Source organism: Pipistrellus kuhlii, unplaced genomic scaffold (assembly GCF_014108245.1).
Source record: "Pipistrellus kuhlii isolate mPipKuh1 unplaced genomic scaffold, mPipKuh1.p scaffold_m20_p_3, whole genome shotgun sequence".
NCBI lineage: Eukaryota > Metazoa > Chordata > Mammalia > Chiroptera > Vespertilionidae > Pipistrellus > Pipistrellus kuhlii.
The window spans coordinates 42,204,832-42,231,414 of NW_023425529.1; the positions used below are offsets into that span (position 1 = coordinate 42,204,832).

Below are 26,583 nucleotides of genomic sequence, written 5' to 3' on the forward strand. Positions count from 1 at the left end.
TGGGTCTGAAAATGAGAGAGGTGGAGAATGAGATTGCTAGGGACATTGTCGATTAAAAAGACAATTGCTGTTCTCAGGTGCAAAAGTGCATGCAAGAGATACAGTAAAGGGGGTCAGAGAGACAGGAGGGGACCTTGGAGGGGAGCACTGAAGTGAACGGAGAGGTGCTGGACAGAGAAGGCCCTCCTAGGACGTGAACCACCTTTGGGACAGCAGTGTCCACGAAGGGGGTAGAGTGCGTGCAGCACAAGCTTTAAGAGTTCAGTAACTCCTGGCTGTTCATTGGTTGAAACCTCTGCAAGTTATACGGCTCTGAACCTGTGTCCTTGTCTGCAAAATGGGGATAGTTTTATGTGCACAGTGTGAGACTTGTCATGTCTTGCTTAGGGTAGGCTCAATAATGTTTATTCATTTTCCTTTGTGCTACATTTAAATATTTTAAAACAAAGGAAAAGAAGCAGATTATTAAGCCTGCGGAAGGGTGGAGAGAGGTTCCAGGCTAAGTGAGGTGTGCGAGTGATGGCGTCAGGGAAGAGGTGAGATTGAAGCGCTCGGCTTCCTAAGAGAGATGGATGTTTGAGGACTGGAGAGTGTGAGTTGAGGAAGTCCTCTTGGAAGAAGCAAGAAGAGTATGCCTTTGCCATCGGCAGGAAGGCTGGAGCACGTTAGAGCCGTGTGGAGGGAGAGGGAGGGAAGTTGGGCCTGTGCCCCAGCTGCAGAGCCAGACTTCAGACCCAGTTGTCTTGGGCCAAGTGCGATGACGTTCCTAAGCCTCTGTGTTGTGAATCGTAGATGAGATTCACAGCCTGCCCCGTGGTGCTTTGAGGATGTGAGGTGTTTTTAATATTGTTTAGAAGTTGCACACTCAGTGGCCTGTTTCTCCTGTGGATCAAGTGATCTATGTGGGTGCAGTGCCCCCAAGCACGGGCTTTGGTGTTAGAAAGACCGGAGGTAGAGCTTGCACTCAGCCATATGCTTACTCGCTATTTGACTTTGGGCAAATGCTCTGGTTTCTCCTTCTGCATAAAATTAGGAGACTAGGATTCGGTGTATACATTTAGATAGGAGAGGATTAAATAAGACATGTATGAAGCATTCAGCACGTTAGCTAGCACTCAATACATACAGCCAAAGAGTGGGACCAGCAGAGGTTGACTGAGAATGCAAGGAACTTACTGAGCCCTTGGAGGGCCCAAGCTTTAAGCCAAAGGAACAGAGAACTAATTGTGAGTCTACCGTCTCATCTGATACTGGAAGCTAAGCAGGGTCGAGCCTGGTTAGTGCTTGAATGGGAAGCCACCTGGGAATGCCAGGTCTATAGGATTTTTAAAAAGAACTAATTATGAGAAACTCAGGCATTAGTGAGTAGGCATGGTACACACACACCCTGCTTCCCGCCAACCTTCCCCCTGTGATCCAACCCGCCAGTGCCCTGTGACCACCTCACAAGGCTAGGCATGGTGCTGTCATCAGGCGGCGAGGGTTTGGACAGCTTGGTTTCTGGATGCAGCCTCGTCCTGTGGAACTCTGGGGTGGGGGACTTCTTGAGCATCCTATAGTTGGACCCTCTGCCTGCCCTGGAGGTGCCCTGGCTTCATGCGCTGCTGTGCCCACAGGACCGGGGCTTCTGTGTGGAGGTGAACACAGCCTTTGAGGACTTCGCCCACGTCATAAGCTTTGACAAGAGGGCTGCTGCGCTGGACGCAGGCAACATCAAGCTGACCTTCAATAGTGTGAGGGGTTGGGCAGGGCGGGGCTGTAGCCAAGGCATCTGCTGAAACTCATCCCTGTGTATTACGTCATTCCTTCTCTCACTGCCCCAATGTAACTATATCCCGTTCAGGGGATGACGTTAGCAGCCCAGACCCCAACTTCCCACCCCCTGAGGTATGCCTGAAGGGGCCCAGGCCCCCGCCCCGCAGGGTGACCCTGTGCCGTGTGCTCTTTGCCCTCAGCTGCTGGAGAAAGCAGAGGCGCGGGAGAGAGAGCGGGAGAAGGAGGCGGCGCGAAGGCTGCGGCGCAGGGAGGCCGCCTTTCGAAGCATGCTGAGGCAGGCCGTGCCTGCCCTGGAGCTGGGCACGGCTTGGGAAGAGGTCAGGACTGCAGCCTGGCACCACACGCCACCCCCTCGGTCCTGAGGGCAGCAGTGCTTCTCCACCAGTGGGGGCGCGCCCCACTCATAGCACAGCTGGGGCCAGCTCCGGCTCCCTTCCTTCCTCCGCCCCAGCCCAGCCCATGCCTGCCGGGGCTGGTCTGATCAGCAGTGCTCTCCCGTTCAAGGTCCGTGAGCGCTTTGTGTGCGACTCAGCCTTTGAGCAGATAACCCTGGAGTCGGAGCGGATCCGGCTCTTCCGGGAGTTCCTGCAGGTACTGGAGGTGAGGCAGAGCTTCTGGTCCTCCGCAGTGTCTCCGGTGCTGGAACACCGAGGGCAGCTCCAGAGCGCCCCCCCCCCCCCCTTTTCCTTGGACATTAGGGAGGGGAGGTCTTAGGTAACCCGGACAGTCCTGAGGCTAACACCGTCCTCCCTAACCCTGCCTCTGCCTCTGCCAGACTGAATGCCAGCACCTCCACATGAAAGGCCGGAAGCATGGCAGAAGGGGCAGGAAGCACCATTGCAAACGTTCCCATTCGCCCTCAGTAAGTGGTGGGTAGAAGGGTCTGGGTCAGACTGGACTGTCTTGGGGAAACTCTTATTTTCCTCCATGTCATCTCCCTGGGAGGGAGGTTTGGGGATTCCTTTGGCCTTGGATCCTCCTCTTTGCCCCCAATTCCCAGCTAGAGGGCCTCTGGGATGTCGGCCTGACATGTACCTGCCGCTTTGCCCAGGGCTCCGAGTCGGAAGAGGAGGAGCTGCCCCCACCGTCTCTCCGGCCCCCCAAGAGGAGGCGGCAGAACCCCTCCGAATCTGGCTCTGAGCCCTCTTCCTCACTTGATTCATTTGAAAGTGGGGGTGCTGCCCTTGGAGGACGGGGCTCCCCATCCTCCCGCCTCCTCCTTGGATCAGGTAAGCAGTTGAGCTGGAGAAGGTAGCCCAGACTGAGCGAAGGCCCCGGGAGCCACAGCGCAGGAGGGCAGAGGGTTGGGAGGGCTGCACCTGTCGGAGAGGAAGCACCTCCCGTCCCTGGGAGGGGGGAAACCGGACTTGGCAGGTCCCTGTCTGCGGAGGAGCGGAGGGGTGGACTGGCAGAGGAAAGGTGGTCCCTCCCTTCTCCCAGGAACTTAGTGGGGGGTTTCTGTCTTCAGATCATGGCCTCCGGAGAGCCAAGAAGCCAAAAAAGAAAGCTAAAAAGAGAAGACACAAGTCGGTGCGTAGAGAAGGAACTTCAGCCCAAGGCCCTGCTCTTGTGTGAGATCTCTGCCACCCGCCTCCAGCTGTCCTTCACGGGAACTGAGGGGGCGGCTCTGGGCTCTTACAGAACAGTCCTGAGAGTGTGACAGACCCGGAGGAGAAAGCTGGCAAGGAGAGTGATGAGAAAGAACCAGAACAGGACAAGGACAGGGAGCTCCGGCTGGCAGAGCTCCCTAATCGCTCCCCCGGTTTCGGAGTCAAGAAGGAGAAGGTGAGAGGCAGGTGCCTGGTCCCAGCCCAGGCAGTGCTCTGCCAGGCCTCTGGCCTTCCGGGGAGGCTGTGGGTGAGCTGTGCCTTTGCTCCCCCAGACGGGCTGGGACACGTCAGAAAGTGAGCTGAGTGAGGGTGAGCTGGAAAGGCGGCGGCGCACACTCCTCCAGCAGCTGGATGACCACCAGTGAACTGACCACCAGCGGCTCTGCCTTGGGTCTGTGGCTACTAGGTCACCCTCACCGCCTGCCCCAGACTTCCTCCTTAGTCTGGTCTGTGTCCGTTTTTCCTCAAGTAACCCCACTCCCAACACCATTGCCAGCACCTGCCGAGGTTGCTCGTGGTGTCCAACAGTCCCCTACTTCCCGGACAACTAGTGCAGTCCTTGCCCTCAGCCCCACAGACTGGTGGCGTATGCCACGTGGGGTGGGTGGTGCCAGTAGATAGAATGTGAGAAGGGGCCTCCAGGGAAGTGACAGGCTGGTGGACACAGCCTGAGTGGCAGAGGGCGGGGTCCTTCCCCTTTAGCATCAGTGCCTGCTCCTGCCTGCACGGGGCCCTGGGGCTCCACCACTCCTTCCTCCAGCCCTGGGACCCTGTGTATGTGTGTTTTGTTTTATAAATAACAATATTTATAACATGGTCAGTGGCTCTTTTGTCTTCATATACTACTGGGAAGGGAGATGTTGGACAGCGGCACCCATGGCCAGCAGGGGGTGCTAGCGCCTAACGGTAGTGCCTCCCTTTGTGTGCTTGGAGCTCACCAGCCTGAGTCCCCTCCCCAGGTTTCTGTGCTCACCTCCAAGCGGATGGCAGCTCTGCCCAGCCTCCTTTCTATCTGCAGGGCTAAGATCAAACTAAACGGCCACCCTAACCCTCCACACTCAGAAAGAGGAGTCAGAGTCAGGCCTGTGCTTCAAGCCTTTGTTGAGAGAAAGAAGGGCCAGGGTTTATGTACAAGAGAGAAGGGAGATGATACATGTACAAAAAGGAGTGAACCCCTATGTTCCCTAATAGGGGCTAAGAAACTGGCAGGGGACTGAGAATATAACCAGCTAAGACCACCGTGTCCCCTGTCCCCTCAAAAAACACCTCGCTGAAGAAAGGAGATGAAGACATTGTTGGCATACCCTTTCTCTAGCTGTTTTGGGGCTAGGGCCAGGGCCAGTAAGTGTAGCATCTTTCCTCACCCTTATCACTAGGCCACAGCTGAGCGGGGCCCAGGCTTAGGAAGGCCCTGCTCCCGGTTAAGGATGATCTGAGATTGGCAGGGCCCCAGGGCTCCCCAAGCCAGACACTCTTGTCCCTCTGGCTCCACTGACAGTGGCCTAGGTGTCCCTCTGCAGGCTAAAGCCGGAAATGGTTTTTTCCAGCTGGCCCTTGGTGACCTTGGAGGCCAAGTGCAGTCCAGGAGGCACGAGCACCAGGCGAGTGCAGTGCGGCAGGGAGATGCAGGCTTTGAGAGCCCAGTGACACTGGGTCAGGAGCAGCATGGCCTTCCTCGGGGCCCTGGGCCGATTCCGGGCTCCAGGTCCGCGGTGGACTTGCAGGATCCGGAGTTGAAGTGCTTCTGCCTCTCAGGGTCTCAGTGGGGGCCTGGTGCCCGAGGTGGGCCACTGGGTGGGGCCGCGCTCCTGGCTTGGTGGCGAACGACAATGGGCTGGTGGAGCCCTGTGGGGGAATCAGAAGCCGGTAAACAGGCAGGGCAGCCGGGCCAAGCCCAGCCTCTGTAGGAACAGCCCCTCAGGAGCAGCCCGCAGGCAGGGCCAGAGAAGAGCCGGCGGTGAGTCAGACACTGGAGGGCAGGGTCAGGGAGATGGCAGGGCTCCGTATTTTCAGAGGCCCAGAGGCCACAGGGCAGAGCAAGGACAAAGGACCTACAAGCCCGGTAACAGCCACCAGAGGCATCGGCCTGGTGTCCCCCCCCCTCCCCCGGTCTTAGTAGAAGCTAGGACAGCATTAGTGGGAGATACCACTTCCCTGAGGGCACATGCAGGGCATAAGCCATGCTTCTCAGAGCATGGGGCATGCAGGGAGGGAAATAAGTATGTGTCCCCATCACCATGCGGCAGCCCGAGGATGGTGCCAGGTCATGCAGAGGAGGTGCCTGAGGACCCCAGCACGAGTCTTGGGTGATGGGCATGCAGAGGGGCAGCTGTGGTGCCCAGTACCTGTCAAGGGCCCCAGCCTCGGGGGCTAACAGTTTGACTCATCATGGTGGGCTGCATCACAGAAGAAGCGTGAGCCCCTCTTGGCAGTACGGGCCGTGAAAGGGACGCTCTTCAGCACTGCGGCCCAGGAGAGAGACCGCGGTCAGGCCCCGTGGCGCACGTGAGGTGGGAGGGCCCAGGGAATGTGACTGGGTTTGGGGAGCTGGGCCCAGCTCTCGGGCCCCTGGGAGGAAAGGGCCCCACCTGTGATGATGTCCTCAATGGTACCATCTTTCCCCTCGTACACAGGCCTGTGCTCCTTGGCCTGGCGCCGCCTCAACTCGGCAATTAGCTCCTGCTGTTGCCACTTGTTCCGCTGGGATGGGGTCTAGGGCCGAGCATTTGAAGGGAAGGGAGTCGTTATTAACCTACCACAGGGACGATTCCTGACCCAAGATGTCCTGGATTGGGTATGACGGCCCCGCCCCCTCCTGGCCTGGGAATCCCCTCCCACAGCCCCTCTCCCCATCCCTTGGGACGCCAGCTCCGGGCCCTCTGGGTGGACTGTGGGCTCCAGCTCTCCATCTACCCCGTTTGCTCCACCCTGTCCTAATCCTTTGCCCAGTTTCCTCCAGGCCTCTGCTCTTGGTCCCACCCACCTTGGCATCCAGTTTCTTGGCTTCCTGAGCCAGCTGCTTCTCCCGCATTACCTCCTCCTGCTTCTTGCGGGCCTCGTTCTCTTGTTCTGCTTCCTAAGAACCGTAGTGGGGGTGGGGGGCGGTTGTGAGACTCACACAGGCTAAGGGGAGGGGCTGACTGAGGGTGGAGAGTGGCAGTGGGACCAGCAACCCCAGGTGGCCACCCTCTGGAGGGGCACTTCCTGCCCTAAACAATGACAGGAAGGGCCTGGGCCCCCACCCTGCCCACCAGTTCACAGCTAAGGCCTGTGGCCAGCTTCCATCGCTCCCTCCCAGGACCCAGAGGAAGAGACGGAAAAGGCCAGATTTGAAGCCCAACCCTCTCTCCCCCGATCAGTTTTCTCTCAGCCTTTTTTCTTTAAAAGCTTTCCTGCTCACCTTGTAAGAACGAATGAATCGGACAAATACTGGGAAGAACACAGAAGGAGGTGTGGTCTTGGGACTCTCCCCGAAGTAGCGCACAACTGCATTGTAGGCCTCCTGGGGAAGGGAGGCCGGAGCGGTCAGCTGGCGGAGGGAAGCCGCTCCCACCGGGGGCAGTGGGCCCACAGGAGGCAGCACCCAGCCCCCGAGGCTGGAAAGGGCCCGGCTCCCAGAGCTTCCTAGAGTGCAGTCACCAGAGGCAGCTGCCTGCCATCCCCAATCACCCTCCCCCGCCACGGTAAGCCAGCACTTTATAAAAGTATTTGGTCCAAAAAGGAAAACCTAAGAGGGGCACAGTGCCTTAAACCTGGCTGCTGCCAGCCTCTGCTCACCTCCGCCGTCTTGGCATCGCGCTGCAGCTTGTCCAGTTTGCCTTCGTTGGTGCTGAGGAAGCTCCGGAGGACGCTGTGGTCATGCATACTACACTCGCGCCGGATCAGCTCCATGCCTCGGCCCAGCTCCTTCACATCCAGCAGCACGTTCTCCAGGGACACTGTGGTCACAGAGCCCAGGCTGAGCCCAGGCTGAGCCCAGGCTGGACATGCCCACCTCCCCTCAGCAAGGGCTCCCTCGGGTTCTCATGCTCCTGCTGCTTGAGCACTCCCCTCCCCCTGGGTGGACACAGAGAAGGGAACTCAGGACCCCAAAGAGCAAAGTAACAAAGGAAGGCAAGCCACAGAGACTTCCGGTCTTCCAAATGGAGCTGCCTCAGGCCTGCACCAGTTTTCAGGAGTGGGGCAGAAATAATAGCTACCCTGAGGGGCTTTATGGTGTTTCTAAGGTCTTCCCACACGTCAGGCCAGCCTGAGGAGCTGGAGTGAAGAGCCACTGTGTCGTCCCCTGCGGCTCCCCGCCATCCAGGTGAACAGGGCCACTGGGGGTGGGGGTGGGGGGCGCCTGCAGGAAGGCTCCCGCTGGGGTGGCCCTGCCCCTGGCCCCAGCAGTGAGCTTTGAAGTGTCAGAAAGACAACAAGAGCCAGAAACAAAAGGACCCAAGTGTTCCCACTCCTGGTAACTTCCCGGGATTGTCCTGAGCTGAACGCAAGGGCAGGCTCCCCTCACCTGCTGCAGCCTTTTCCACAAAGTGCAGCTCGTGCCAGAAGTTGGCCAGGTCTGGGTATTTCTCCTTCACCGTCAAGGCGATGAAATGCAGCAACGTCATCTTCCTGTCAGTGGACTTGGTGTCCAGCAGCTGGGAGATGGGGACAAGGAGTAATGCAAACGGATTGAACATCCTGGCTCCACAGCTGCCTTCCCTCGGGCTTCCTGGCCCCATGCGGCCCCCACCGTCTTACCAGGTCCAGGCTCTGGAGCTTGAAGCCATACACAGCACCCCGCTTGCTGCTGTTCATGTAGTTCCCCAGCGCGAGTATGATCTGTCCAAAGACAAGTGGGAGGAGGTCACGCCAAGCCCTGAGGGCTCCTCCCTTGGCTCCATAGCCCCAGGTCCCCACCGGCACCCCCACATACAGCCTCTCCCACCTCCAACATCTGCTTCAGCTTCTGTGAGGACTTGACAGAGGCGGAGGCTGCAATGATGGCATTGAGTTGCTGGAAGGCAAGAGGAAGAGCTGAGTAACCCCAGGCCGGCAGGGGGCTGGGGGGGTCGGCAGGGCCAGGGAAGTGACCGGCAGGTGGATGGCAGAGGGGGGCCAGCAGATGAGGGTGGCGGGTGGGGCCTACCGGGGTGAGCATCTGCAGGTTGTCCTGGAAGTTGCCCAGGAAGGCCATGCCCGCCATTCGCTGGGTCAGCCGCTCCACCTTGCTGAAGAGCAGCATGAAGCGGTCCTCAGCCGCCAGCTCCTCCAGGGGCTGCCGCTCCCGCTCGTACTGCCGCAGCAGCTTCACTTCGGCCTCTGTGGGCAGGAAGCGCATCAGGCACTCCACGAAGTCCACAGGCAGTGTCTGCAGGTCGTACCTATGTAGGAGGGAGGGACCCCTCAGGTCTCGCATTTGCCCTTATCACGCATCATCCCTTTATTCTCCAGCTCCTAGGACTGAGGGTGAGGTTTGTGAGCAGGACACAGCCAGAAGCAGGGGACCATCCTAGGAAACATGGGTACCCTGCCAAAAACCCTTCAATATCCTCCCTTTGCTCCTAGAGAGAAGTCTCAATACCTGAGCATTGCTTAGGAGGCCCAATCTGCAAGGCTTTTGCCCGCCTTTCTATCCTATCTCTCCTACTCCCCCCCTTACACCAAGGCCACAGCCAATTTTCAGTACCAAGGACACCAAGCTTCTCTCACCAGGGCCTACCTGTACTGGATTTCATATACTGGGACTTCCTTCAGGTTGCAGGTAAGACACCACCTCCTCTGATTACCCAGTTCAGCTACCCGGCTCTCCCTGTTCTCCCGATGCTGCCTGTACCTCCACCACCTTGGTGCTTATTACCCAGCATCTCTGGACTATTCCAACTAGACTGGGAGTTCCTTGGGTGCAGGTCTGGACTGAATTTCCAGCATCTCATCCCATGCCTGGCACACGGCATGGACACAGTGAAGTCTGGCCAGGCCAGAGGGTGACTGAGGGTGTGAGACTATTCTGCCAAAGCCTTGGAATCCAAGGTGGAGACCTGGGTTCCAACCGGCTGGGGCCCAGGGCAGGTCAGCGGGAGCCTCACGTGTGGATGGCCCTGCAGATCTCCTCGGCGGAGCGGCCGGCCTTGCGTAGGGTGATGGCCAGGTTCTTGGCACGATTGGCTTCCAACAGGGTCACCTTGCTGGCAGCCTTTTGTGCTGTCTTGTTCTTAGAGCAGATGAGGTCAAGGGCAGGGCCCTGAGCTTTCGTCTTGAACAGTTCTTCAAACTTGTCCAGGTCCAGGTCCTGGCCGAGGCAGATGAGAGGGAAAACGCTGTGGCCTCTGCTACAGAGGAGCCCTAGCAGCTCAGCTCCGATCACGGAAGGCTGAGTCTGAGGGCTTTCCCAAGGCCAGATCTGGCTAAAAGGGCAACCTGGTCCCAGCCCCCATCTTCCCCCTCAGGGCCCCCGGCCCTGCTACCTCCAAGATCTTCTCGTCATCAAGTTCGCTGAAGACAGTGCCACTGATCTGGTTGGGTTTCAGAGCCGTCCAGTTAAAGACAGGCAGCCGGAACTTGGTCTTGATAGGCTTCTTGATGCGAATGGCTAATGTGAAAGGAGGATCAGTGAGGCAGGGGCCAAGGAGGGTGTCCCACTAGCCCTGTGGTCCCATTAGCTCCGGCCAGAGCCCTGGGACACTCACCTGACAGACCTACTGTCAGCACCACGGAGGGAGCAGCGCCAGGGAGAGGCGGGGCGGGAGGACACTTGTCTGGGGGAAGAAGAACGGTACCGTGACTCTTCAGAGGTCCCCCCCTCTCATCCCACTCGCCCTTAAAGACTCTCAGGGTCCCTGGCCGGGTGGCTCAGTTGGTGGGAGCATCGTCTCTTGCACCAAAGGTTATGGGTTCAATTCCCAGACAGGGCACACACCTAGGTTGTGGGTTTGATCCCTGGTCAGGGTGCATATGGAAGGCAACAGATCCATGTTTTTCTTTCTCTGTCCTTTTCCCTCTCCATCTCTCTAAACATATTCTCAGGTGAATATTAAAAAACAAAAACAAAACAAAACCCAGGGATGGAGGCTGCATGAACTCCTGGCGGAAGTGGCTGGGGCAGGCCTTGGTCGTCTCTGGCCCACACTCTTGCTTTGATCAGAGCCTCCTTGACTGTGTTCAGAGGAATCGGGAGCAGCAGCTTTATGATCCTTAAAACAGATCCACCCCTAGACTTCCCTTCCCTAGTAATTTGAGCTCCCTCAGATTCTAGACCACCCCCTCGGCCCTCTCCCACCTGCCACACCCTTCCAGCCAGGTCCCCAGCTTCTCCCTGAGGAAGGCACTGGTGACTGGGGTTTGGGTCTGGCCCCACAATGAGGCTGCCACTCCTAACTCCCAGGGTCCTCCTTACCTGGAAGAGGGGGAGGTGGAGGGGGCAAGGGAGGAGCAGGTGGAGGAGGCAAAGGGAGGGCCTCCTCAGGGGGTGGGGCTGGCGCCAGGAGGTCCAGGTCAGAGGATGGCATGCCCACGCTCAGCTCTGCAGGGCCCACCCGGGCCAGGGCCTCGCTGCCCACCGACTCCAAGTCCCGGGCGTTGGGCTCCAAGTGGCATCGGCGCTGGAAGGCCTCCTCCTTCTCTTTGATGATTCGCCGCAGGGTGTGCACTTGGTGGCTCGTGTTCTCGTACGTCTCCTGTTGGGCAGACGCGCCATCAGAAAAGAAAGGGCTGAAGGCACGGCAGTCACTGCCCAGGAGTGAGACTTCCTGTCTCCCAGCTAGGATGGCTGCTCCTGCTAGAATCCTGGGTGGGGACCAGGGGCAGGCGGAACGAGGAGCACAGTCCTGCTGTGTCCTTCCTTTCCGCTCCCGCCTTAGTCTCGTGGTCCCTTCCAGGCCCAGGTGGAAGGTGCCCCTGGGCAACTCTTCCTGACCCACTGCCATCCTGCTCTGCGGCCCTCAGCTCTCTGAGCGCCACTGCTCCCATTTCAGTGACCTTGTGTACTCGCTCCATTGGGAGCCCCTACAGACAAGACCCTGCCTTGGCCACCGGAAACCCTCCTACTCCTGATGCAGAGCTTCAGGCTCCGAGAAGGGGTGAAGCAGACACACCAGCATACTGAGCTCGACAGAGCCAGTCTGGCTGTATTCCTTCGGAAGAAGAGATCGGTTAAGGTGTGATTTTATAACTAACAAAAAGTTAGCTCAGGGAAGAGAGAAGACGCTGAAATATGAGGAGCCCCTGCTGGCGTGTCTCCTAATAGCTGCTCTGAGCCTGCTCAGGATGCAGGGCGGGGGAGCCGGGAGGTGCAGAAGGACGGCTTGTAGGAGGAGGGCTGGACCCCTGAGGTGCCCATGGGTGCCCCATACACTCCCGCCTTCTTGTGTGCATGTCTGGCCCACTCTGGCTTCAGCTTGTCTCTCCAACCAAAATATGGGTGAAATCATCAGCCCACTTGCATCGCGTGCCTCAAGGTCATGAATCAAGAGCTGGATTCTCAAAGACTGGACATGACTCAGGAGAGAGAAACCGCCCTCAGGCCCTGGCCCAGCGGCAGTCGGCCTCCCCCCGGCTGCTGGCACCTTGATGCTCTCAAGTTCCTTCTCCCGCTGCAGCAGCTGCTTCTCCAGCTCCGCCACCCGCATCATGTTCTCGTTCTCCAGGTCCAGAAGCTTCTCTGTGAGCTGCAGGACGGGAAGGGCAGGTTTGGGGCTAAAACCTGGGCACTCAGCATGGCTTGAACCCATCAGGACCCGGGCCTTGCTGCTCCCGTGGGCCCAGGGTCTGAGACCACATGAAGCAGTAAAGGCAAATGGCCATATCAGAGCCTCTTGAGATAGGGACCACCATGCGGAGGTCAGTGTGTGTTTCAATCTCTGGGTGGTCTGAGGCATGCTTTAAAGAGCCCGCTGGTGCCCAATCTAGAGGCAGGTGGGTCAGCTCTGGATTTCCCCCCAACAGTGGTTCTGGAAGAGAGGAGGACCCACCACCTACGTGCGACACATGCTCCTCCAGCTCCTCCACCTTCTCCAGGGCCACGTTCTTGGTCTCGGCATCCTCCAGCAGCCCCCCCACGTCAAACACGTTCTCCAGGTACGCCTGGATCTGCACCTGCAGCTTCTCGCTCTCCGTGTGCCTCGACTTCTAGGGAGAGCAGGGGCGTCATGGTTGGAGGAGCCTCCGGAGAAAGACTTAGTCCTCACCACCCTCCTCAGCTGCTTCCTAAAGCTCAAGACCCGGGGAATTCTTGCTGCGGATATGCCAGATTCTCCCCAGGGAGCTGTCTGATTGGGACGCCCTCTGAGGGCAGGTCTGAGTCCCATGCCACGGAAGACAGGCAGGGTACCAGGAGCATCCATGACTAGGATCTTGTAAAAATACACCCCAAAACCCTTTGTGATATGGCTCAGCTGGTCCTTTGCCCCAAAGCTCCTCCCCCTATGAGGATGCAGCCAGGCTCACCTGCAGGAACTCCTCCAGCCCCAGCTTAGTAAACTCATACTGCAGGTGGACCCGGAAGTTCATATCCTCCACCGAGTGCACCACAATGTTGATAAACTGCATGCAGGCCACCTGGGAAGAAGCGGCCCCAATGGGCAGAGACAGGGAAGAGACCAACGGGGAGAGACCAAGAGAAAGGGAGGGTGGGTGGCTGTTAGAACCAGCATCGGCAGGTGGATCATCAAAGGCAGTGAATAAAAAAGTTACATCTTTCTGGGAACAAAAGAGCATTTTAACTTAAAAAAGTCAAACCTAGCATTCAGAGTGTTAAGGTAAATAAATCACACGAGAAACAGATGTCACTAAAGCACCGCTCTGATTTCCTCTGCACATCAGCAGGTGCTCCTTGAGGTGTCCCTGCTTAGCTGAAAATCCTACACAAGAGCAGAGAAGCTGGGAGAAGAGGCAGGGAAAGGGAAAGCAGCTCAAAGAGGGTCCCAAGCAGGGATGATAAGATAAGGCCACTGAAAGGGGAAAGAAGGCAGACCCAGGATGCCCAAATGACACTGTCTTAGTTTCTAAAAGCTCTCTGGGGTGGGCCAGTGGACAAGGAGCATTTACTGGGTAAAGAGAATCCTAGGTTTTACACAGACCAAAATCCACAGTCCGCCTGGCCCCTGGTCTCAGGAGCACGCCGCCCTGCTGGGCCCGGGGCCCAGTTTCTCACCATGAAGTCGATGTTGCTGTCCTCATTCCGGAAGTACTCCATCAGCTTCTCAAAGCGGTGCAGCTCCTTGCATACCTGAACAATTGAACTCAGTGAAAGGACTCGCCCCAGGCAGGGCCCACACCCCTGAGCCCTGGCTCCCAGCTTCACCACGGCCAGGGGACTGATTCAGACCAAGTTTAAGCACAATTCTCTCTCTGCAATGAGCCATTCGGGACGTGACAGAAGAAAGCCTGGGAGCTGGCGTCTGTCCTGGTTCCCTCCTGGAGTTCAAGAAAGCCTGTGACTTAGTGTGAGTTTTAGGAGCCTCTGGGAGGCCTACGAGAAACGGGTTTGCTGTGGCCAAGTTACTGAGGGAAGAAGGGAGCAAGGATGAAGGCTGGAGGCCCCGGCTGAGGCAGGGGCTGAGGTCCTAGTGGGGATGCAGAAGAGAGACCAGGAGGCAGGAAAGCCCCTGTGCTGAGAGGGTCCTGAGACTCCGCTGAGCTCTGGCTTCAAGGAGGAAGAGCCATTTCCTGGCTGAACAATGGATGCTAGGGAAGCAGTACGGAGAGGGGAGGGGTAGGCCAGCAGCTGCAGCTGGATGGTGAGGAATCCTATGTTCAAGCAGATAGGGGTTTTGAGCCAGGCCCGGAGCTGGGGAAATTCTAAGAAGAAGCCTCCTACCCTCTCCCTCACCAATATCAGCCACCAACCCAGGAGGGTCCTGGCCTGCCTTCTCCTCTCATTGCACAGAGAGCTGCCGTGGGCTCTGTCAGTAGGTCCGCTGCCTCAGAACACCTGGGGAGCCTGCTACAGCACAGGTCCCCAGGCCTCTCAGTCTGTTTGCGTAACAAGCTCTCCGGGAATTCTTCTTTTTTTTTTTTTAATATATTTTTTATTGATTTTATACAGAGAGGAAGGGAGAGAGATAGAGAGTTAGAAACATCGATGAGAGTTATCGATCAGCTGCCTCTTGCACACCCCCTACTGGGGATATGCCCGCAACCAAGGTACATGCCCTTGACTGGAATTGAACCTGGGACCCTTCAGTCCCCAAGCTGACACTCTATCCATTGAGCCAAACCGGTCCCGGCACTCTCCGGGCATTCTGATGCATGGCCAGGCCAGGCCCACTGGACTAGAGACCTCAGCTCTCTGAGGGCATCCTTAGCTGGCCGGTTCATAACTTCCCTGACACAACCTGATAAAACTGAAATTCTGGATTTAGAGGGGTGAGGGGAAGAGGTTGACAGGCTACCTAGGTAAGCACTGGGATGCTAAAATGATGGAATCATTGGGATGTGTAAGATTGCAGGAAAGGCAGCTGACCTACCTTACTCCCATCTCCTCCTGTCAAACACACACACACACACACACACACACACACACACACACACACAAAGACTGACTGACCTCTTTGGGTTTTTTTTGTTTTGTTTGTCCTCACCTGAGGATATTTTTCCATTGATTTTTAGAGAGAGTGGAAGGAAGGGGGAAGAGACAGAGAGAAACATTGATGTGCGAGACATATACATCAGTTGCCTCCTGCACATGCCCTGACCAGGGCCAGGGATCAAGTCTGCAACCTAGGTACATGCCCTTGACTGGAATCAAACCCGGAACCCCTCAGTCCATGGGCCAACACTCTATCCACTGAGCCAAACCGGCTAGGGCAGAAGACTGACCTCTTTGAAGTTGTCAAAAGCAGCAAGAATGATTTCATGTCCTCCCCGCACCAAACACACGGCTGCTAGGAGCTCCAAGACAAGGGCTTTGGTCCTGAAGGGCAGGGAAGGAAGATTAACACCTTAGATCCCCACTATGGCCACCTCACAGCTCAACCGCACAACTGGGAGTCCTTTCCGAGAGCGGAGCCAGCCTCACTGGTGAGGGGAGAGGCGGGTACGAGCAGGAGGCAGAAGGCAGGCTGCTCCGGCACTAAGCTGTGCAAACCACAGGGAAGCCAGGGACACTGCCAGCGAGGCCACAGGACCCCACGGCCAGCGACAGGTGGAGCCCAGAACTCCAGTCCTGTGCAGAGCGAGGAGGAAAGGGAAGAGCTCACCTTGGATTCTTGTTGTTGAGACTGAGCGCAATCTCGTTGACAGCATGGGGGTGGGACATGACCAGGTTGAATCCGTACTGTAGCGAAGGGAGAAAGCAGAAGGAGAGGCCTTGATGGTGGGGAAGGCAGATCCTGCAGGCCCACCAGCAAACTTCTTTTAAAGCTGGCGCCCTCCTAGCTCTCCTGGCTTGGGAGGCGAGCAGAAGAGGCCGAGCCCTGTGGCTGGTACTGCCCCCTCACCTGATAGTTCATGATGGCTCTGAGACAAAGGATGCAGACGTGGACATCATCCTTCTGGCTCACCAGGCGGGAGTTCTTCAGGGCCCTGCGCCCGGGGAGAGTGCTGTACCTGGGGGGGAGGCGGCTGTTGGCGAAAGGCCTAGGAGTGCTCACCAGCATCCAGACAGCAGGCTGTCCCTCAGCAGCAGCAGAAGAGGGGGAAAGAGGACCCTGCACCGCCAGCCCAGAGAGAGGGTGCAGGGGCAGGCGCTGGAGCAGGCCTTCATCGGGAACTATCCAGGACCTGCTGTATAATTAGTGCCCAGACCTCCTAAGCCCAGAGGTCCTTCAAATACAACAGCAGGTGTGTATGCCTTCCTAGACCTCGAGGGGTCCAGGGAGATGTCCATTTGAGCCTTTCCTCCTCCTCCTCCAGTTGCTGCATCTGCCACCATTCCCTGGGACAGGAGCACTTGGCTCCCATCCCACTTCTGTGACCCAGAAAAGGCAGCACAGACCCCAAAGGCTTTCGGAGTACCTGGGGCTACATCTGACTTTGCATCCTCCCCTCCCCCCAATGATGTCTCATGAAGAAAGAGGAAGCACAAATGGTATCTGCTCATGCAGGACTGGAGTGATGAGCAGTGTCAGAGTGCAAAACCCGGAGGAGACAGGAGAAGAGAGTATGGCATGAGAGAGAGATCACGGAAAGGGCCACAGGAAAACCTCCCTAGGTGGTCACCAGGTCCCGCCACCTGCCTCCAGGCAGGACAGCTCTTACGATGCTGCAGACAGATGAATACCTGGGAGCCATGGAGAGAACAGGCCTAAAGGAAGACGTGAAGGGAGGGTGAGCAGGAGGCAGGGTGGATGGAAGCTGGTCTCTGAGCAGCTGATGGAGCAGAGAGCAGAGCCAGAGGGAAACAGACAGGAGGGCGGGAGCTGGAGCCCCCGTGAAGGTGAGGGAGCTGGGTGAGCACAGCCCTGCCTGAGAGACTGGGAGGAATGGCAGAGCGAGAATGAGGAATGGAGGAGCCCCCAGAGAAGGGGCGAGGAGGAACCCCAGATGGGGTGGGCATAGCTGAGGGCAATATACTTACCCAGGACAGATCGCTGGGCAGAGTCAAGGAGACAAAGAGGACAGACCAGAGACAGACTGGCAGGCAGAGGCAAGAGAGCTGAGCCTGGAAGCAAGAGTGGAAGGAGGCGCATGAGCACTCACCGCTGTTACCGGGACCTGGCCTGGGGCTGGGGGAGGCAGGCGGGCAGAGCAAGAGCACACATACCGGAGCACAGACTGGCGCGCAGAGCGAGCGAGGCTGTTGGTGAAGGGGGCTGACAGGGCGCTGGGAGGCTGCAGGTCCTCAATGGACCTGCTCCAGGACCGGAGCTTGTCAAATGCACCGTCGTCACCACTCTCCAGACCCTCAAAGTCAAACCTGGAGCAGGGAAGGACACATGCGCACATACAAAAGAAATTCAGTGCCAAGAACCCTGGCAAGCCCACCCCTGCCCTGTACACTTCTAGGGCAACAATAAGCAAGAGCATCAGAGGAGAAAGTGGAGTTGGGCAACAGAGACCCAATTCTGGTTGGGAGAGCCAACAACATAGGACAAAGGGCAGAGCGGGCACAGGAAGCAACCAGGAGGGGTCTGGGGGGACAGGAATGCTGACGGAGGCCAGCGCTGCGCCCACTGGCCAGGCGACTCACGGAGTGACCCTCCCACGGGCCCAAAGGGAGGGGGGAGTGGGTGCCTGCTGCACTCTCCGCCTCAGAGGGGACATCTCAGAGAAGGGGGGCTCCCCACAGAGAACCTGCCAACTGCAGGAACACACCACCTGCAGGTCTTGTTCGTGGGCAAATGGCAGCGGCCAAAGGAGCCCGAGTGCCCTGAGGGAGCCCCACTGTTTCTGGGTTGAGACTGAGGGTGGGTCAGAATGGAAGAAAACGGGGGTCCCAGGGAACTCCGAGAGGGACAGCCTTGTGTCAGGAGGAGATCATGGTCCCATACTGTCACTGGATTCGAATGACTGGCTCTCTGCAGTTCCACATGAGGCTTTTCGGCTTTTCTGGGATAGAGGCTCGTTGGGCCTCAGCTTCCCTGGGGAAAGGAATCACACAAGTCCAGGGAGTGGCCTGGCATCCGTAGTTCATCCCTTACAGGATTGGGATGGTTTCTCTGTTTGTTACTTCATGCTTCCGGGACCAGATGTTTCAGCAGCTGGGGTGTGTGGCCAGGGCAAGGAGGACAATTTGAGGTCACTCAGCCATTGAGCCTTCTCCCTTGCATATCCCCACATCTGGGTCAATGCCCTCTGAGAAGCTAGCTCGCACCTCTTTCCTGTCCTGTCCCCCTGTAGGTCACTGAGGACTCAGCCAGCATCTCCTACAGGCTCTTCCCCACGGAGCCTTCTGCTCAGACATGCATAGCCTGGGGGTCAAAGGCACAGGGGCCGAGGGTTTGTGAAGTAGGAAGTGACATGTGCAGATACTTGAATGTTCCAAAGAAAGCAAGAGTGGCCTCAGAGTCCTTGCCGATAGGAGATGTTTAATGGGGCACAAGTAGAGGAGTCTCATTAACAGGGAACAGATGCCCGTGGCTTCTCTCCATTACTAACTAGTAGTATTTCCCACACTGGTATGTACTGTTTACAAAAAATGCCTTCACGCAAACTCTATTTGGCTTTACCCTTTCCTCTCAACCCTTCCCCCACACACACATTCTCTCCTCCATCCCACACCCACGCCTGCCCCAAGTCTTTCTTTCAAATACAGAGTCAGAGGCAGTGCTGTGCACCATACAGTTCTGAGGTCCCAATGTATTTTGGTTTAGCTGGGATTTGTTTGCTTTTCAAACAAGACAGGCTTATTTGGAATTATGACCTACATCTTTTTACTTTTAAAGTTTTGAATTTTTAAAAAATCACTTCAGCAAATGTTTTTCATTTCTTTCTATAAAAAGAGTGGTTTTTAAAGGGAGAGGAGGCACTTCTGCAAGGATGGGAATAGGGAGTGGGCCGCTCTGGGCTCTAACAGAGATGACCTCGAAAAGACAACAGAGGCCAAACCTGGGAAAGACATTCGTTTGAAACCCTAAGGAGATGAGAGAAGACCTGCTGGACAAAGAACAGCCAGGGGGTGAGGACAGTAGCCAGAAACATGAAAGTGGAGGCTAGGGCTGAGTCCTGGGACTGAGGAATTCCCCAGGATGTGGGACTTTCAGGATTAAAACTGGGGAAAGTCATAGGCAAACCAGGCCAATTGGTCACCCGAGAGCTGACTTAAGTAGAGAGTATAAATTTGCGTGTATTTGTCCTCTGGTAAATGATCACCATAATCCCTCTTTCCATATATTCAATTAACAATAAAGTGGCGGCACACTATAGACTTATGCTTCAAATACTGCAAAGTGCTTTACCCACATTATCATCTAGGCCTAGAACCCCAGAAGGTGGATCCCCTCTGATATAAGAGGACACACACTTGCCTGAGATCAGACAATGGGAAACAGAGATCCGTCCCTTCTCTGTCTTCCCTGAGAGCCCCTCACTCCTTCCACTGCCTTCTCATCTGTGTTAATTCGCTTCTGGCTGCCTCCAAGCTCCCAACCTGCTTGCAAAAGGCCCCTGAATGTCTCACTGTCAGTCTGGGTCAAAAGTCATGCTCACTGCTCCTGGAGTGACTTAGAGTAACCCTGTCACAACTGGAGACCCAAGGGAGCTTCTTGAAGACTTGCTTTCCAAAATCACGTGAACAACAGGACATCCCCTCGGACTGCTCCTAGCCTGGAGTCTGGATCCTCCAGGTTCCAATTCTGAGCTCCCTTCCCACGTCTCTCTTCTCCTGCCCCCCAAATGCACCTTCTCCTCCAGCTACCTGGCATTCTTCACTTGGCTGCCCGTCCCCTCACCCACTCTCTCTCCCTTCTGGCCTGGGATCCCTATTCCCATCTTCACTTTTGCAATCTCACCTTCCTCTTTCAATCAGAATGGGACTGTGTTCTCTGTCCTCCCTCACTAGTCCCAGCCCCAGTCCCAGGGTGGTACTCACATGACAGAACATTGAGCAAAGGACAGGTAATCCACCAGCACATCCAGGCCTTTGTTTTCATCATTCAAAAACTCCCGTACCCACCTACAGATAAAGAAAACAGAATGGGGTGAGGGGGAGGAAAAAGAGGGACCTCTGATCCAACAACACCCTCTAGGATCCCCCAAAACTTACCACTAGGCTGGGAAAATTTTGAAGATGAAAACCCATGGCAGACCCACCCATGGCCACGTCACCTGCCAGGACCTCTCTTGGGCCAGGAAGCCAGGGATGGGTAAGGTAAAAGCTTTCTGACACCACAGCAGCCAAATAAGGTTTCAGGCGGTCCTTCAAAGGCCTAGGCCCGGCTCATTCACTTTCTGTGACTCTGGTGTCTAGCTCAAGGCTGAGCATGCTGTCTTTGCATGATGTTTGTTGGAAGAATTGGGGGATTATCAAGAGCATTTACTGTAGCCCTTGCACAGAGCCGTGCCTGACAGAGACCAGCAGATCCCCACCTTGACTAGTTTCAGTCAAAAGACCAGCAAGAAGCGTCAAAGGGAGCTATGGAACAGAGGCACAGAGAGCCTCGGGGCTCTTGGGCACCAAGTTCAAGGAAAGGCATTTTAGGAAGTAGTGAGCAAAGAGGGGTAGGTGGGAGTTGTATGTTTGGCAGAACGGGAAAAGGATGGGGAAACAGTCAGGAACTCAAGTAACTACAGAATGGCTGTGACCACTCAGAGACAGACTGAGGAGCTGGGCCCACCAGCCAGGGAGGCAGGAGGGGAGACAAGGCTCCCTAAAGACAACGGCAGACCAGGCAGGTCTCCCCACCCCCCAGGCCTGTGGGGCTGAGATAGCCCTGAAATGAAGAGTACAGCGTGCCCTAGGGAGACTGTTACGGGTTCGCTGAGAGCAGAGGACATAGAGCTCAGGATGAAACCGTGACTGCCCTCCGTGCTCTGTTCCCTCGGAGTGTCCTGGGGTCTTTAAAGGCCAGCCCAGCAGCCTGCAGGGACACTCCCCCCCGCTGGAAGCCAGCGCCATGCTTGCCAGCCCCACTCGGAGCTCCAGAGAGGCTGGGCCGGAGCACCAAGCCCAGCTGAGATCTGGCAGCAGGCTCCGGCTGGGGCTGACTGACACCGGAGCTGCCTGAAGTTAGCTTCCTCTCTGGGGGCCAACAGGCCTCCCGTTTCCTGTCTGTCTGCTCTCCAGCTCCCCACCCCCTTCTCATTTCCTGTCTGAGTCTACACTGCTATTTTCGGGATCTTGACACTTTGAGGAGAGGTTAAAGGGCACGTAGGCAAGGCTGAGAACCAATACAAAGTAGGGAGAGGAGGAGCTGCGGAGGCTCTGGAATCCCACTTCCCAGCTCCCTGCTCCAAGGTCTGGGTTCCCACCCAGCTTCCACAGGACAAAGCAGGATCCTCCTCTCCCTACCGTTCCCCAGGCTCCAGCCACCCAGCAGCACCCACCCGCAGCGGGACAGCCGCACAGTCTGCCTCCCAGAAATCTCGGAAGGACCCTGGCCCTCCGTATGACTCTACCAGAAGAAGCCGGTTCAGATGACAGGAGCTCCTAAAATGCCAGACACCAAGCTGTTCCCTGGGAACCAAAGACCAGGTCCAGACCTCTAAGCTGTGTGCCAGCTGCCAAGAGGCCCCGGCCTGGGAACCATGCTGCTCTGGCCCCACTTCCTGGCCAGTGGCCAGAGGGGCAGGCGCCAGGTAGGAGCGGAGGGCAGAAGGGGCTGTCACACACTCTCTGTGACCCTCTGGAGAAAAGCAGACCCCCAGCATCATGCAGCAAGACTTGATACAAAAGACCGAAGGGCGTGAGAAAGAGGGAAGGGAGAAGGGAGGGAAGGCCCTTGGAGTGCAGAGTGGAAGGTAGTGTTCTGGGCTGCCATCTGCTTTTCTCTTGCCCTCACATGCAGGACAGCTGAGGAGGCTCTGCCAGTCTTTCCTCCTCTGAGGAGTCACCAAATAAAGGTGGAGGTTTCATCACATGTTTCATGTGGTTCAGCTTTCAATGTCTGGTTCACAGATGAAGTATGGAAGCCAACTTTGGCCCTTGAGCCTAGCTACCGAGGCCAGGAACTGTCCCCTTCCTGTTCTCTCCGGGGCCATTTCCTCTGTGACTGTTGCAGCAGCTGCTACGGGCAGGTATAGCCTCTACCAGGGCCCTGGTCGGGCTCAGCCTGGGGCAGACAAGTAGGCAGCTGCCTCGGGCAGGAGGGAAAGCAGATGATGTCATTTGGCTTTTCTCTCAGGAAGCCTAGGACCCTGAGGCTGGCACCTGTCCAGTGACCTCCACCCCTACCCCCAGCGAGATTTCTCACTCATGTAAGTTCTCAACACTCATGCAGGCCCTTGGTCAGGACTGCAGCCCTGCCTACTGTTGTCTATCAGGCGTTCTCTCTCTCTCTCTCTCTCCACCTCCCTCCCTCTCACTCACTTTCACTATACACACTCTGGCTAGTTAGCGTTTTATAAAACTGACACATGGCCATCTTTCCCTGTTCTTCACACATTAGCCCTCTGCCTGCTCAGCAAGTCCTGGTTCCCCATCAGAGACGGAAGAAAAAGACTCACACAGCTCCTAGGGTCTGTTTATACAGAAGACATTCCACTCCTGTCTCCCACTGCCTTATATCTTCTTTCCTGATACTTCAAGAAAGTTCTGCTCATTTTAAGATTGTCTTAAAATCAAGCAAATAATCTTCTGGGTACAGAATAGTCCAGGAACTAGGTCTCAGCTACCCAAGGCAAAGTGTTCCCCAGCCCCAGCCTCCTCTGGACCTTACTTGGCCCAGCCCCAGGCCACAGGCAGACTCCAGTCTCAGCTGCTACGGGAATGTTTTCCACTCAAAGCTACAGGCTGAGGACCCCAGGAAGGGCCCCCAGCTTGCCAGCAGCATCCAGACAGCAGCTGGCAGAGATGAGGGGAAGAAAAGCCAGGAAGGAACCGTCTGAAGCTCTGGGGGAACCAAAGCCATTCAAGGGGCAACTCTGCCCCTGGCAGGGGGATAAACAGGCAAACTCTCCTCAGAAGGACCAGACCCTGAGCGACCAGGTGAAGAGGCTCGGGCGGCCAAATCCGACTCACCCAATGTGGTTGGTACGAAGCGAGATCTCCAGCTCCCTCAGTACTTTGGTGGACTCCTGCACTCTCCTCCTAAACTTCTGTAAACATGCAATTTTCAGTCATTGATCAACCCAACTCCATAGTACAAATAAAAGGGGGAGAGAAAAAGGGAGGGAATACAAGAGGGCAGTTAAAGGCCTTCCCTCTATCATTTGCCAGCCATTCCAGACTCATGGCCTCAGAACCCGGAAACCCACTCCCATTGCTCAGAAGCACATGACCCAAGTCAAAGGTCTATAGAGGGCAGCAAGATGGGCCCTCCCTGCCTTGTACTTCACCTTCCTCGTTACGCTGGGGTCCAAGAAGCTCTGGAGTTTCTGGATATAAGTATGTGGGGGGTTCTTCACCTGGAATCGTTCCTGTAAGGGCAGAGCGAGAGAGAAATGGTCCTTTGGATTATTCCCTGCAGGGATAGTCCTCGCCCTGGGGGAAGGCAGAAACAGGTTCTGCTGGGATACTACCAAACTCCTCCACTGCCCACCCCACACCCCAATCCTACACTAACCTCCTTCTGGCTATGTGCATTGGGAAGAAATCAAGATAGCTCTTTGTGGGAGCCTCTATCCTACTGGAAAAGGAAGTGAGCAAGGACTGAGGCTGAGACCAGGCCAGGCCAGGCTTCCTCAAGGGACTCCAGGGCTGCAGTCATGCTTTTGGTCCTGCCACCTTGTTCTGCCTAAAACATAACCCCTACCTCCAAGCCCTGGCCCAAACCCCATACCTGGTCACAGATCAGATCCCACTTCTTCTCATTGTCGTACTGCCGCAGGAGCCGGGCCTTGTCAGGGGGCAGGTTCATGGAGCTCTGAGGAGAGAAGCCAAGTCAATTGGGTTGAACGCTCCCTCTACCCAGAGGAGAGAAAAGCTAGACTATGCATGCCTTTCCCTGATATTGATTTCTAACAAGGAAAGCTCAGAGAGGCAGGACAGATCTCCTGCCTCCCCTTCATATTTAGCCCCTTGATTGAACAATGTTTCCCAAACCATAGGCCATGGAATCAATTTAGTGTGTCAAGAGTATTTTAGAGAAACCAATATGGTGGCATAGGTAAACACCTAAAATTGCTGCCTCATACAACCACTTCAAAGCTACAACTAAAAGACAAAACGGACATCATCCAGAACCACAGGAAGGCTGGCTGAGTGGTAATTCTACAACTAGAAGGAAAGAGAAAAGCACTCTGAGACTCAGAAGAGGTTTGGAAGTAAAGTGCAGAGGTACAGAGGCGTGAGCATGAAAAGGGCTGGCAACTGAGGATGCAGTTGTCTTTTTCAATCAAGAGGAAGATAAAAGCTCCCAACTGCTCTGAACTCAAGTTCTGAGTGAGACTCTGGGACCCAAACTCATATGGGGAGAAACTGGACTGTCTGGGTTTAGGCGGAACTTGAGGGCGGCTTTCTCTAAGAGGTGCTTGCAGAGATTACAGAGGGACACTGAGACCCAGGGGCCTCTTAGGGCAGGGCCAAGGATCAGCCATAGCTGTTTGCTACGCCCTGTAGATTCCCTGAGACCCCCACCCCACTCAAGCTGTGCACAGAGGCTTTTGCAATCTAAAATTACCTAGCAAACTGCAGCTGGGTCAGAGCCCCAGAGCCACCAAAAGAAAGCCCAAGGCCCCATAGCGGCTTGCATTGCTTCATAGCTGGGCCTCATCTGGGCACCTCCAAACCCCAAACAAAGAAGAGGAATCTGCAGGTCTCTCTGTAGCTCCTGCTGGGTGGCCTCAGACAGAGGCTAAATTTGCACCTCCTTGGATTTCCCAGTGGTCAGAGTGGGACCATTCCAGATTACAACTACTTAGAACTATAAGGGATACTCTCAGGGGGCAGACTCAGTGAGCACCAAAGCCTCACTGAAGCAAGTCTTGCCCCATAAGGGTGTCTATAGCACAGAAGTTCTCCCATCGTAGACACAGCTGATTCTCATAGCCAATTGGCCTGGAGGTCAATTCATCCCAGTAATACCAAAAACAATCAAGGTTTAACTACAACAAGACTGTACACAGCCCACAAAGGGGTGTATCAAGAGTGTCCACCTCAGTTAATTGAGGAGGCTGAGCCCCTGGGCCCTATAGGACACCTAGCACACAAAGCCACTCTATCAACACAGGGAAGCAGACAAAATGTGGAGACACAGAAACAGGTCACAAATGACAGAAATGGAGAAAAGCAAACTACTGGATATAGAGTTCAAAACCACAGTTATAAGGTTTTTCAAGAATTTTCTAGAAACTGCCGATAAATTTAGCCAGACCCTCAAGGATATGAAAAAGGACCAACTAGGAATTAAGTGTACATTGACTAAAAAAAAAAATAATAATATACAGAGGTCCAAATAATAATATACAGAGATCCAACAGTAAACTAGAGGATAACAAGAATCAAGTCAAAGATTTGAAATATGAAGAAGCAAAACACACCCAACAGGAAAAGAAAAAAGAATAAAAAAAAAACACCAAAAATATGAAGATGTGTAAGGAGCCTCTGGGACAACTTTAAGTGTACCAACATCAGAAGAAGAGAGAGAGCAAGATATTGAAAATCTACTTGAAGAAATAATGACAGAAAACTTCCCTCACCTGGTGAAAGAAATAGACTTACAAGTCCAGGAAGTGCACAGAACCCGAAACAAGAGGAATCCAAAGAGGACCACACCAAGACACATCATAATTAAAATGCCAAGAGCAAAAGACAAAGAGACAATATTAAAAGCAGCAAGAGAAAAACAGTTAGTTACCTACAATGGAGCACCCATACTACTGTCAGCTGATTTCTCCACAGAAACTATGCAGGCCAGAAGGGAGTGGCAAGAAATATTTAAAGTGATGAATAGCAAGAACCTACAACCAAGATTACTCTACCCAGCAAAGCTATCATTCAGAATTGAAGGTCAGATAAAGAGCTTCACAGATAAGAAAACACTAAAGGAGTTCATCACCACCAAACCAGTATTATATGAAATGCTGAAGGGTATTCTTTAAGAAGAGGAAGAAGAAGAAAAAGGTAAAGATAAAAAATTATGAACAGCAAATACATATCTATCAACAAGTGAATCTAAAAATCAAGTGAATAAAAAAACTCTGATGAGCAGAATAAACTGGTGACTATAATAGAATCAGGGGCATAGAAAGGGAGTGGACTGACAATTCTTGGGGGCAAGTGGGAATGGGAGGTGCGGGAAGAGACTGGACAAAAATCGTACACCAATGGATGAGAACAATGTGGGGTGGGGGGAAGACGGGCTAAGGGCAGAGGGTGGGGTGGCAACCGGGTGGAGGGGAGCTTTGGGGCAGAAAAAAGGAACAACTATTAATCTGAACAATAAACATTTATTTTTTTAAAAAGAGTATTTTTATTTTAAGTGAAAATGAACAGTTTAAAATAGAATAGGATGTTCTTCCCCAGCACACCACAGGCCACTGGAGGGCCTTCCTCTCATCTTCCTCTCCTTTACTAACTGCTCCAAGTTCAGCTCTAACGCCCTGCAAGCAGGAAGTATAAATAATGAAACTTACATAAAGCTTTTGTTTCTTTTATAGTTTATATACACCATATATAGGTCATGCTGTAAAATATGTTTCTTCATATGAATGAAAGCTACCAATTTAAAGTAGAAACTTTCTT

At 55.0% G+C, this 26,583-nt stretch overlaps 2 protein-coding genes across 16 annotated transcripts in view; one reads left to right on the forward strand and one right to left on the reverse strand.

Moving 5' to 3' along the window:
• PRPF40B (pre-mRNA processing factor 40 homolog B) overlaps positions 1-4,202 on the forward strand; it is a 48,373-nt gene extending 44,171 nt beyond the window's left edge. For 9 of the 11 annotated variants that reach the window (XM_045587956.1, XM_045587958.1, XM_045587955.1 and 6 more), the window contains 8 exons: positions 1,617-1,733; positions 1,956-2,093; positions 2,281-2,376; positions 2,552-2,638; positions 2,828-3,005; positions 3,245-3,306; positions 3,418-3,561; positions 3,659-4,202. In XM_045587956.1, the coding sequence (XP_045443912.1) occupies positions 1,617-1,733; positions 1,956-2,093; positions 2,281-2,376; positions 2,552-2,638; positions 2,828-3,005; positions 3,245-3,306; positions 3,418-3,561; positions 3,659-3,751 (915 nt within the window). In that variant the 3' untranslated portion in view covers positions 3,752-4,202. The remainder of the gene's footprint in view (positions 1-1,616; positions 1,734-1,955; positions 2,094-2,280; positions 2,377-2,551; positions 2,639-2,827; positions 3,006-3,244; positions 3,307-3,417; positions 3,562-3,658) is intronic. The other 2 variants (XM_045587960.1, XM_045587961.1) reach the window with 1 other exon arrangement.
• A 268-nt stretch (positions 4,203-4,470) lies between these two features.
• FMNL3 (formin like 3) overlaps positions 4,471-26,583 on the reverse strand; it is a 56,523-nt gene continuing 34,410 nt past the window's right edge. The window contains exons 2-27 of one of the 5 annotated variants that reach the window (XM_036455842.2): positions 23,681-23,764; positions 23,238-23,318; positions 22,921-22,997; positions 19,834-19,917; positions 17,068-17,220; positions 15,803-15,911; positions 15,563-15,639; positions 15,183-15,276; positions 13,516-13,590; positions 12,810-12,920; positions 12,342-12,488; positions 11,930-12,031; positions 10,762-11,041; positions 10,055-10,123; positions 9,833-9,957; positions 9,455-9,657; positions 8,515-8,749; positions 8,314-8,382; positions 8,127-8,207; positions 7,894-8,023; positions 7,164-7,324; positions 6,787-6,888; positions 6,370-6,462; positions 5,975-6,098; positions 5,732-5,848; positions 4,471-5,231 (exon numbers count right to left, since the gene is read on the reverse strand). In XM_036455842.2, coding sequence (XP_036311735.1) covers positions 5,757-5,848; positions 5,975-6,098; positions 6,370-6,462; positions 6,787-6,888; positions 7,164-7,324; positions 7,894-8,023; positions 8,127-8,207; positions 8,314-8,382; positions 8,515-8,749; positions 9,455-9,657; positions 9,833-9,957; positions 10,055-10,123; positions 10,762-11,041; positions 11,930-12,031; positions 12,342-12,488; positions 12,810-12,920; positions 13,516-13,590; positions 15,183-15,276; positions 15,563-15,639; positions 15,803-15,911; positions 17,068-17,220; positions 19,834-19,917; positions 22,921-22,997; positions 23,238-23,318; positions 23,681-23,764 — 2,958 coding nt within the window. In that variant the 3' untranslated portion in view covers positions 4,471-5,231; positions 5,732-5,756. Of the gene's footprint in view, positions 5,232-5,731; positions 5,849-5,974; positions 6,099-6,369; positions 6,463-6,786; positions 6,889-7,163; positions 7,325-7,893; positions 8,024-8,126; positions 8,208-8,313; positions 8,383-8,514; positions 8,750-9,454; positions 9,658-9,832; positions 9,958-10,054; positions 10,124-10,761; positions 11,042-11,929; positions 12,032-12,341; positions 12,492-12,809; positions 12,921-13,515; positions 13,591-15,182; positions 15,277-15,562; positions 15,640-15,802; positions 15,912-17,067; positions 17,221-19,833; positions 19,918-22,920; positions 22,998-23,237; positions 23,319-23,680; positions 23,765-26,583 lie in introns of all 5 variants that reach the window. The other 4 variants (XM_036455841.2, XM_036455843.2, XM_036455844.2 and 1 more) reach the window with 4 other exon arrangements.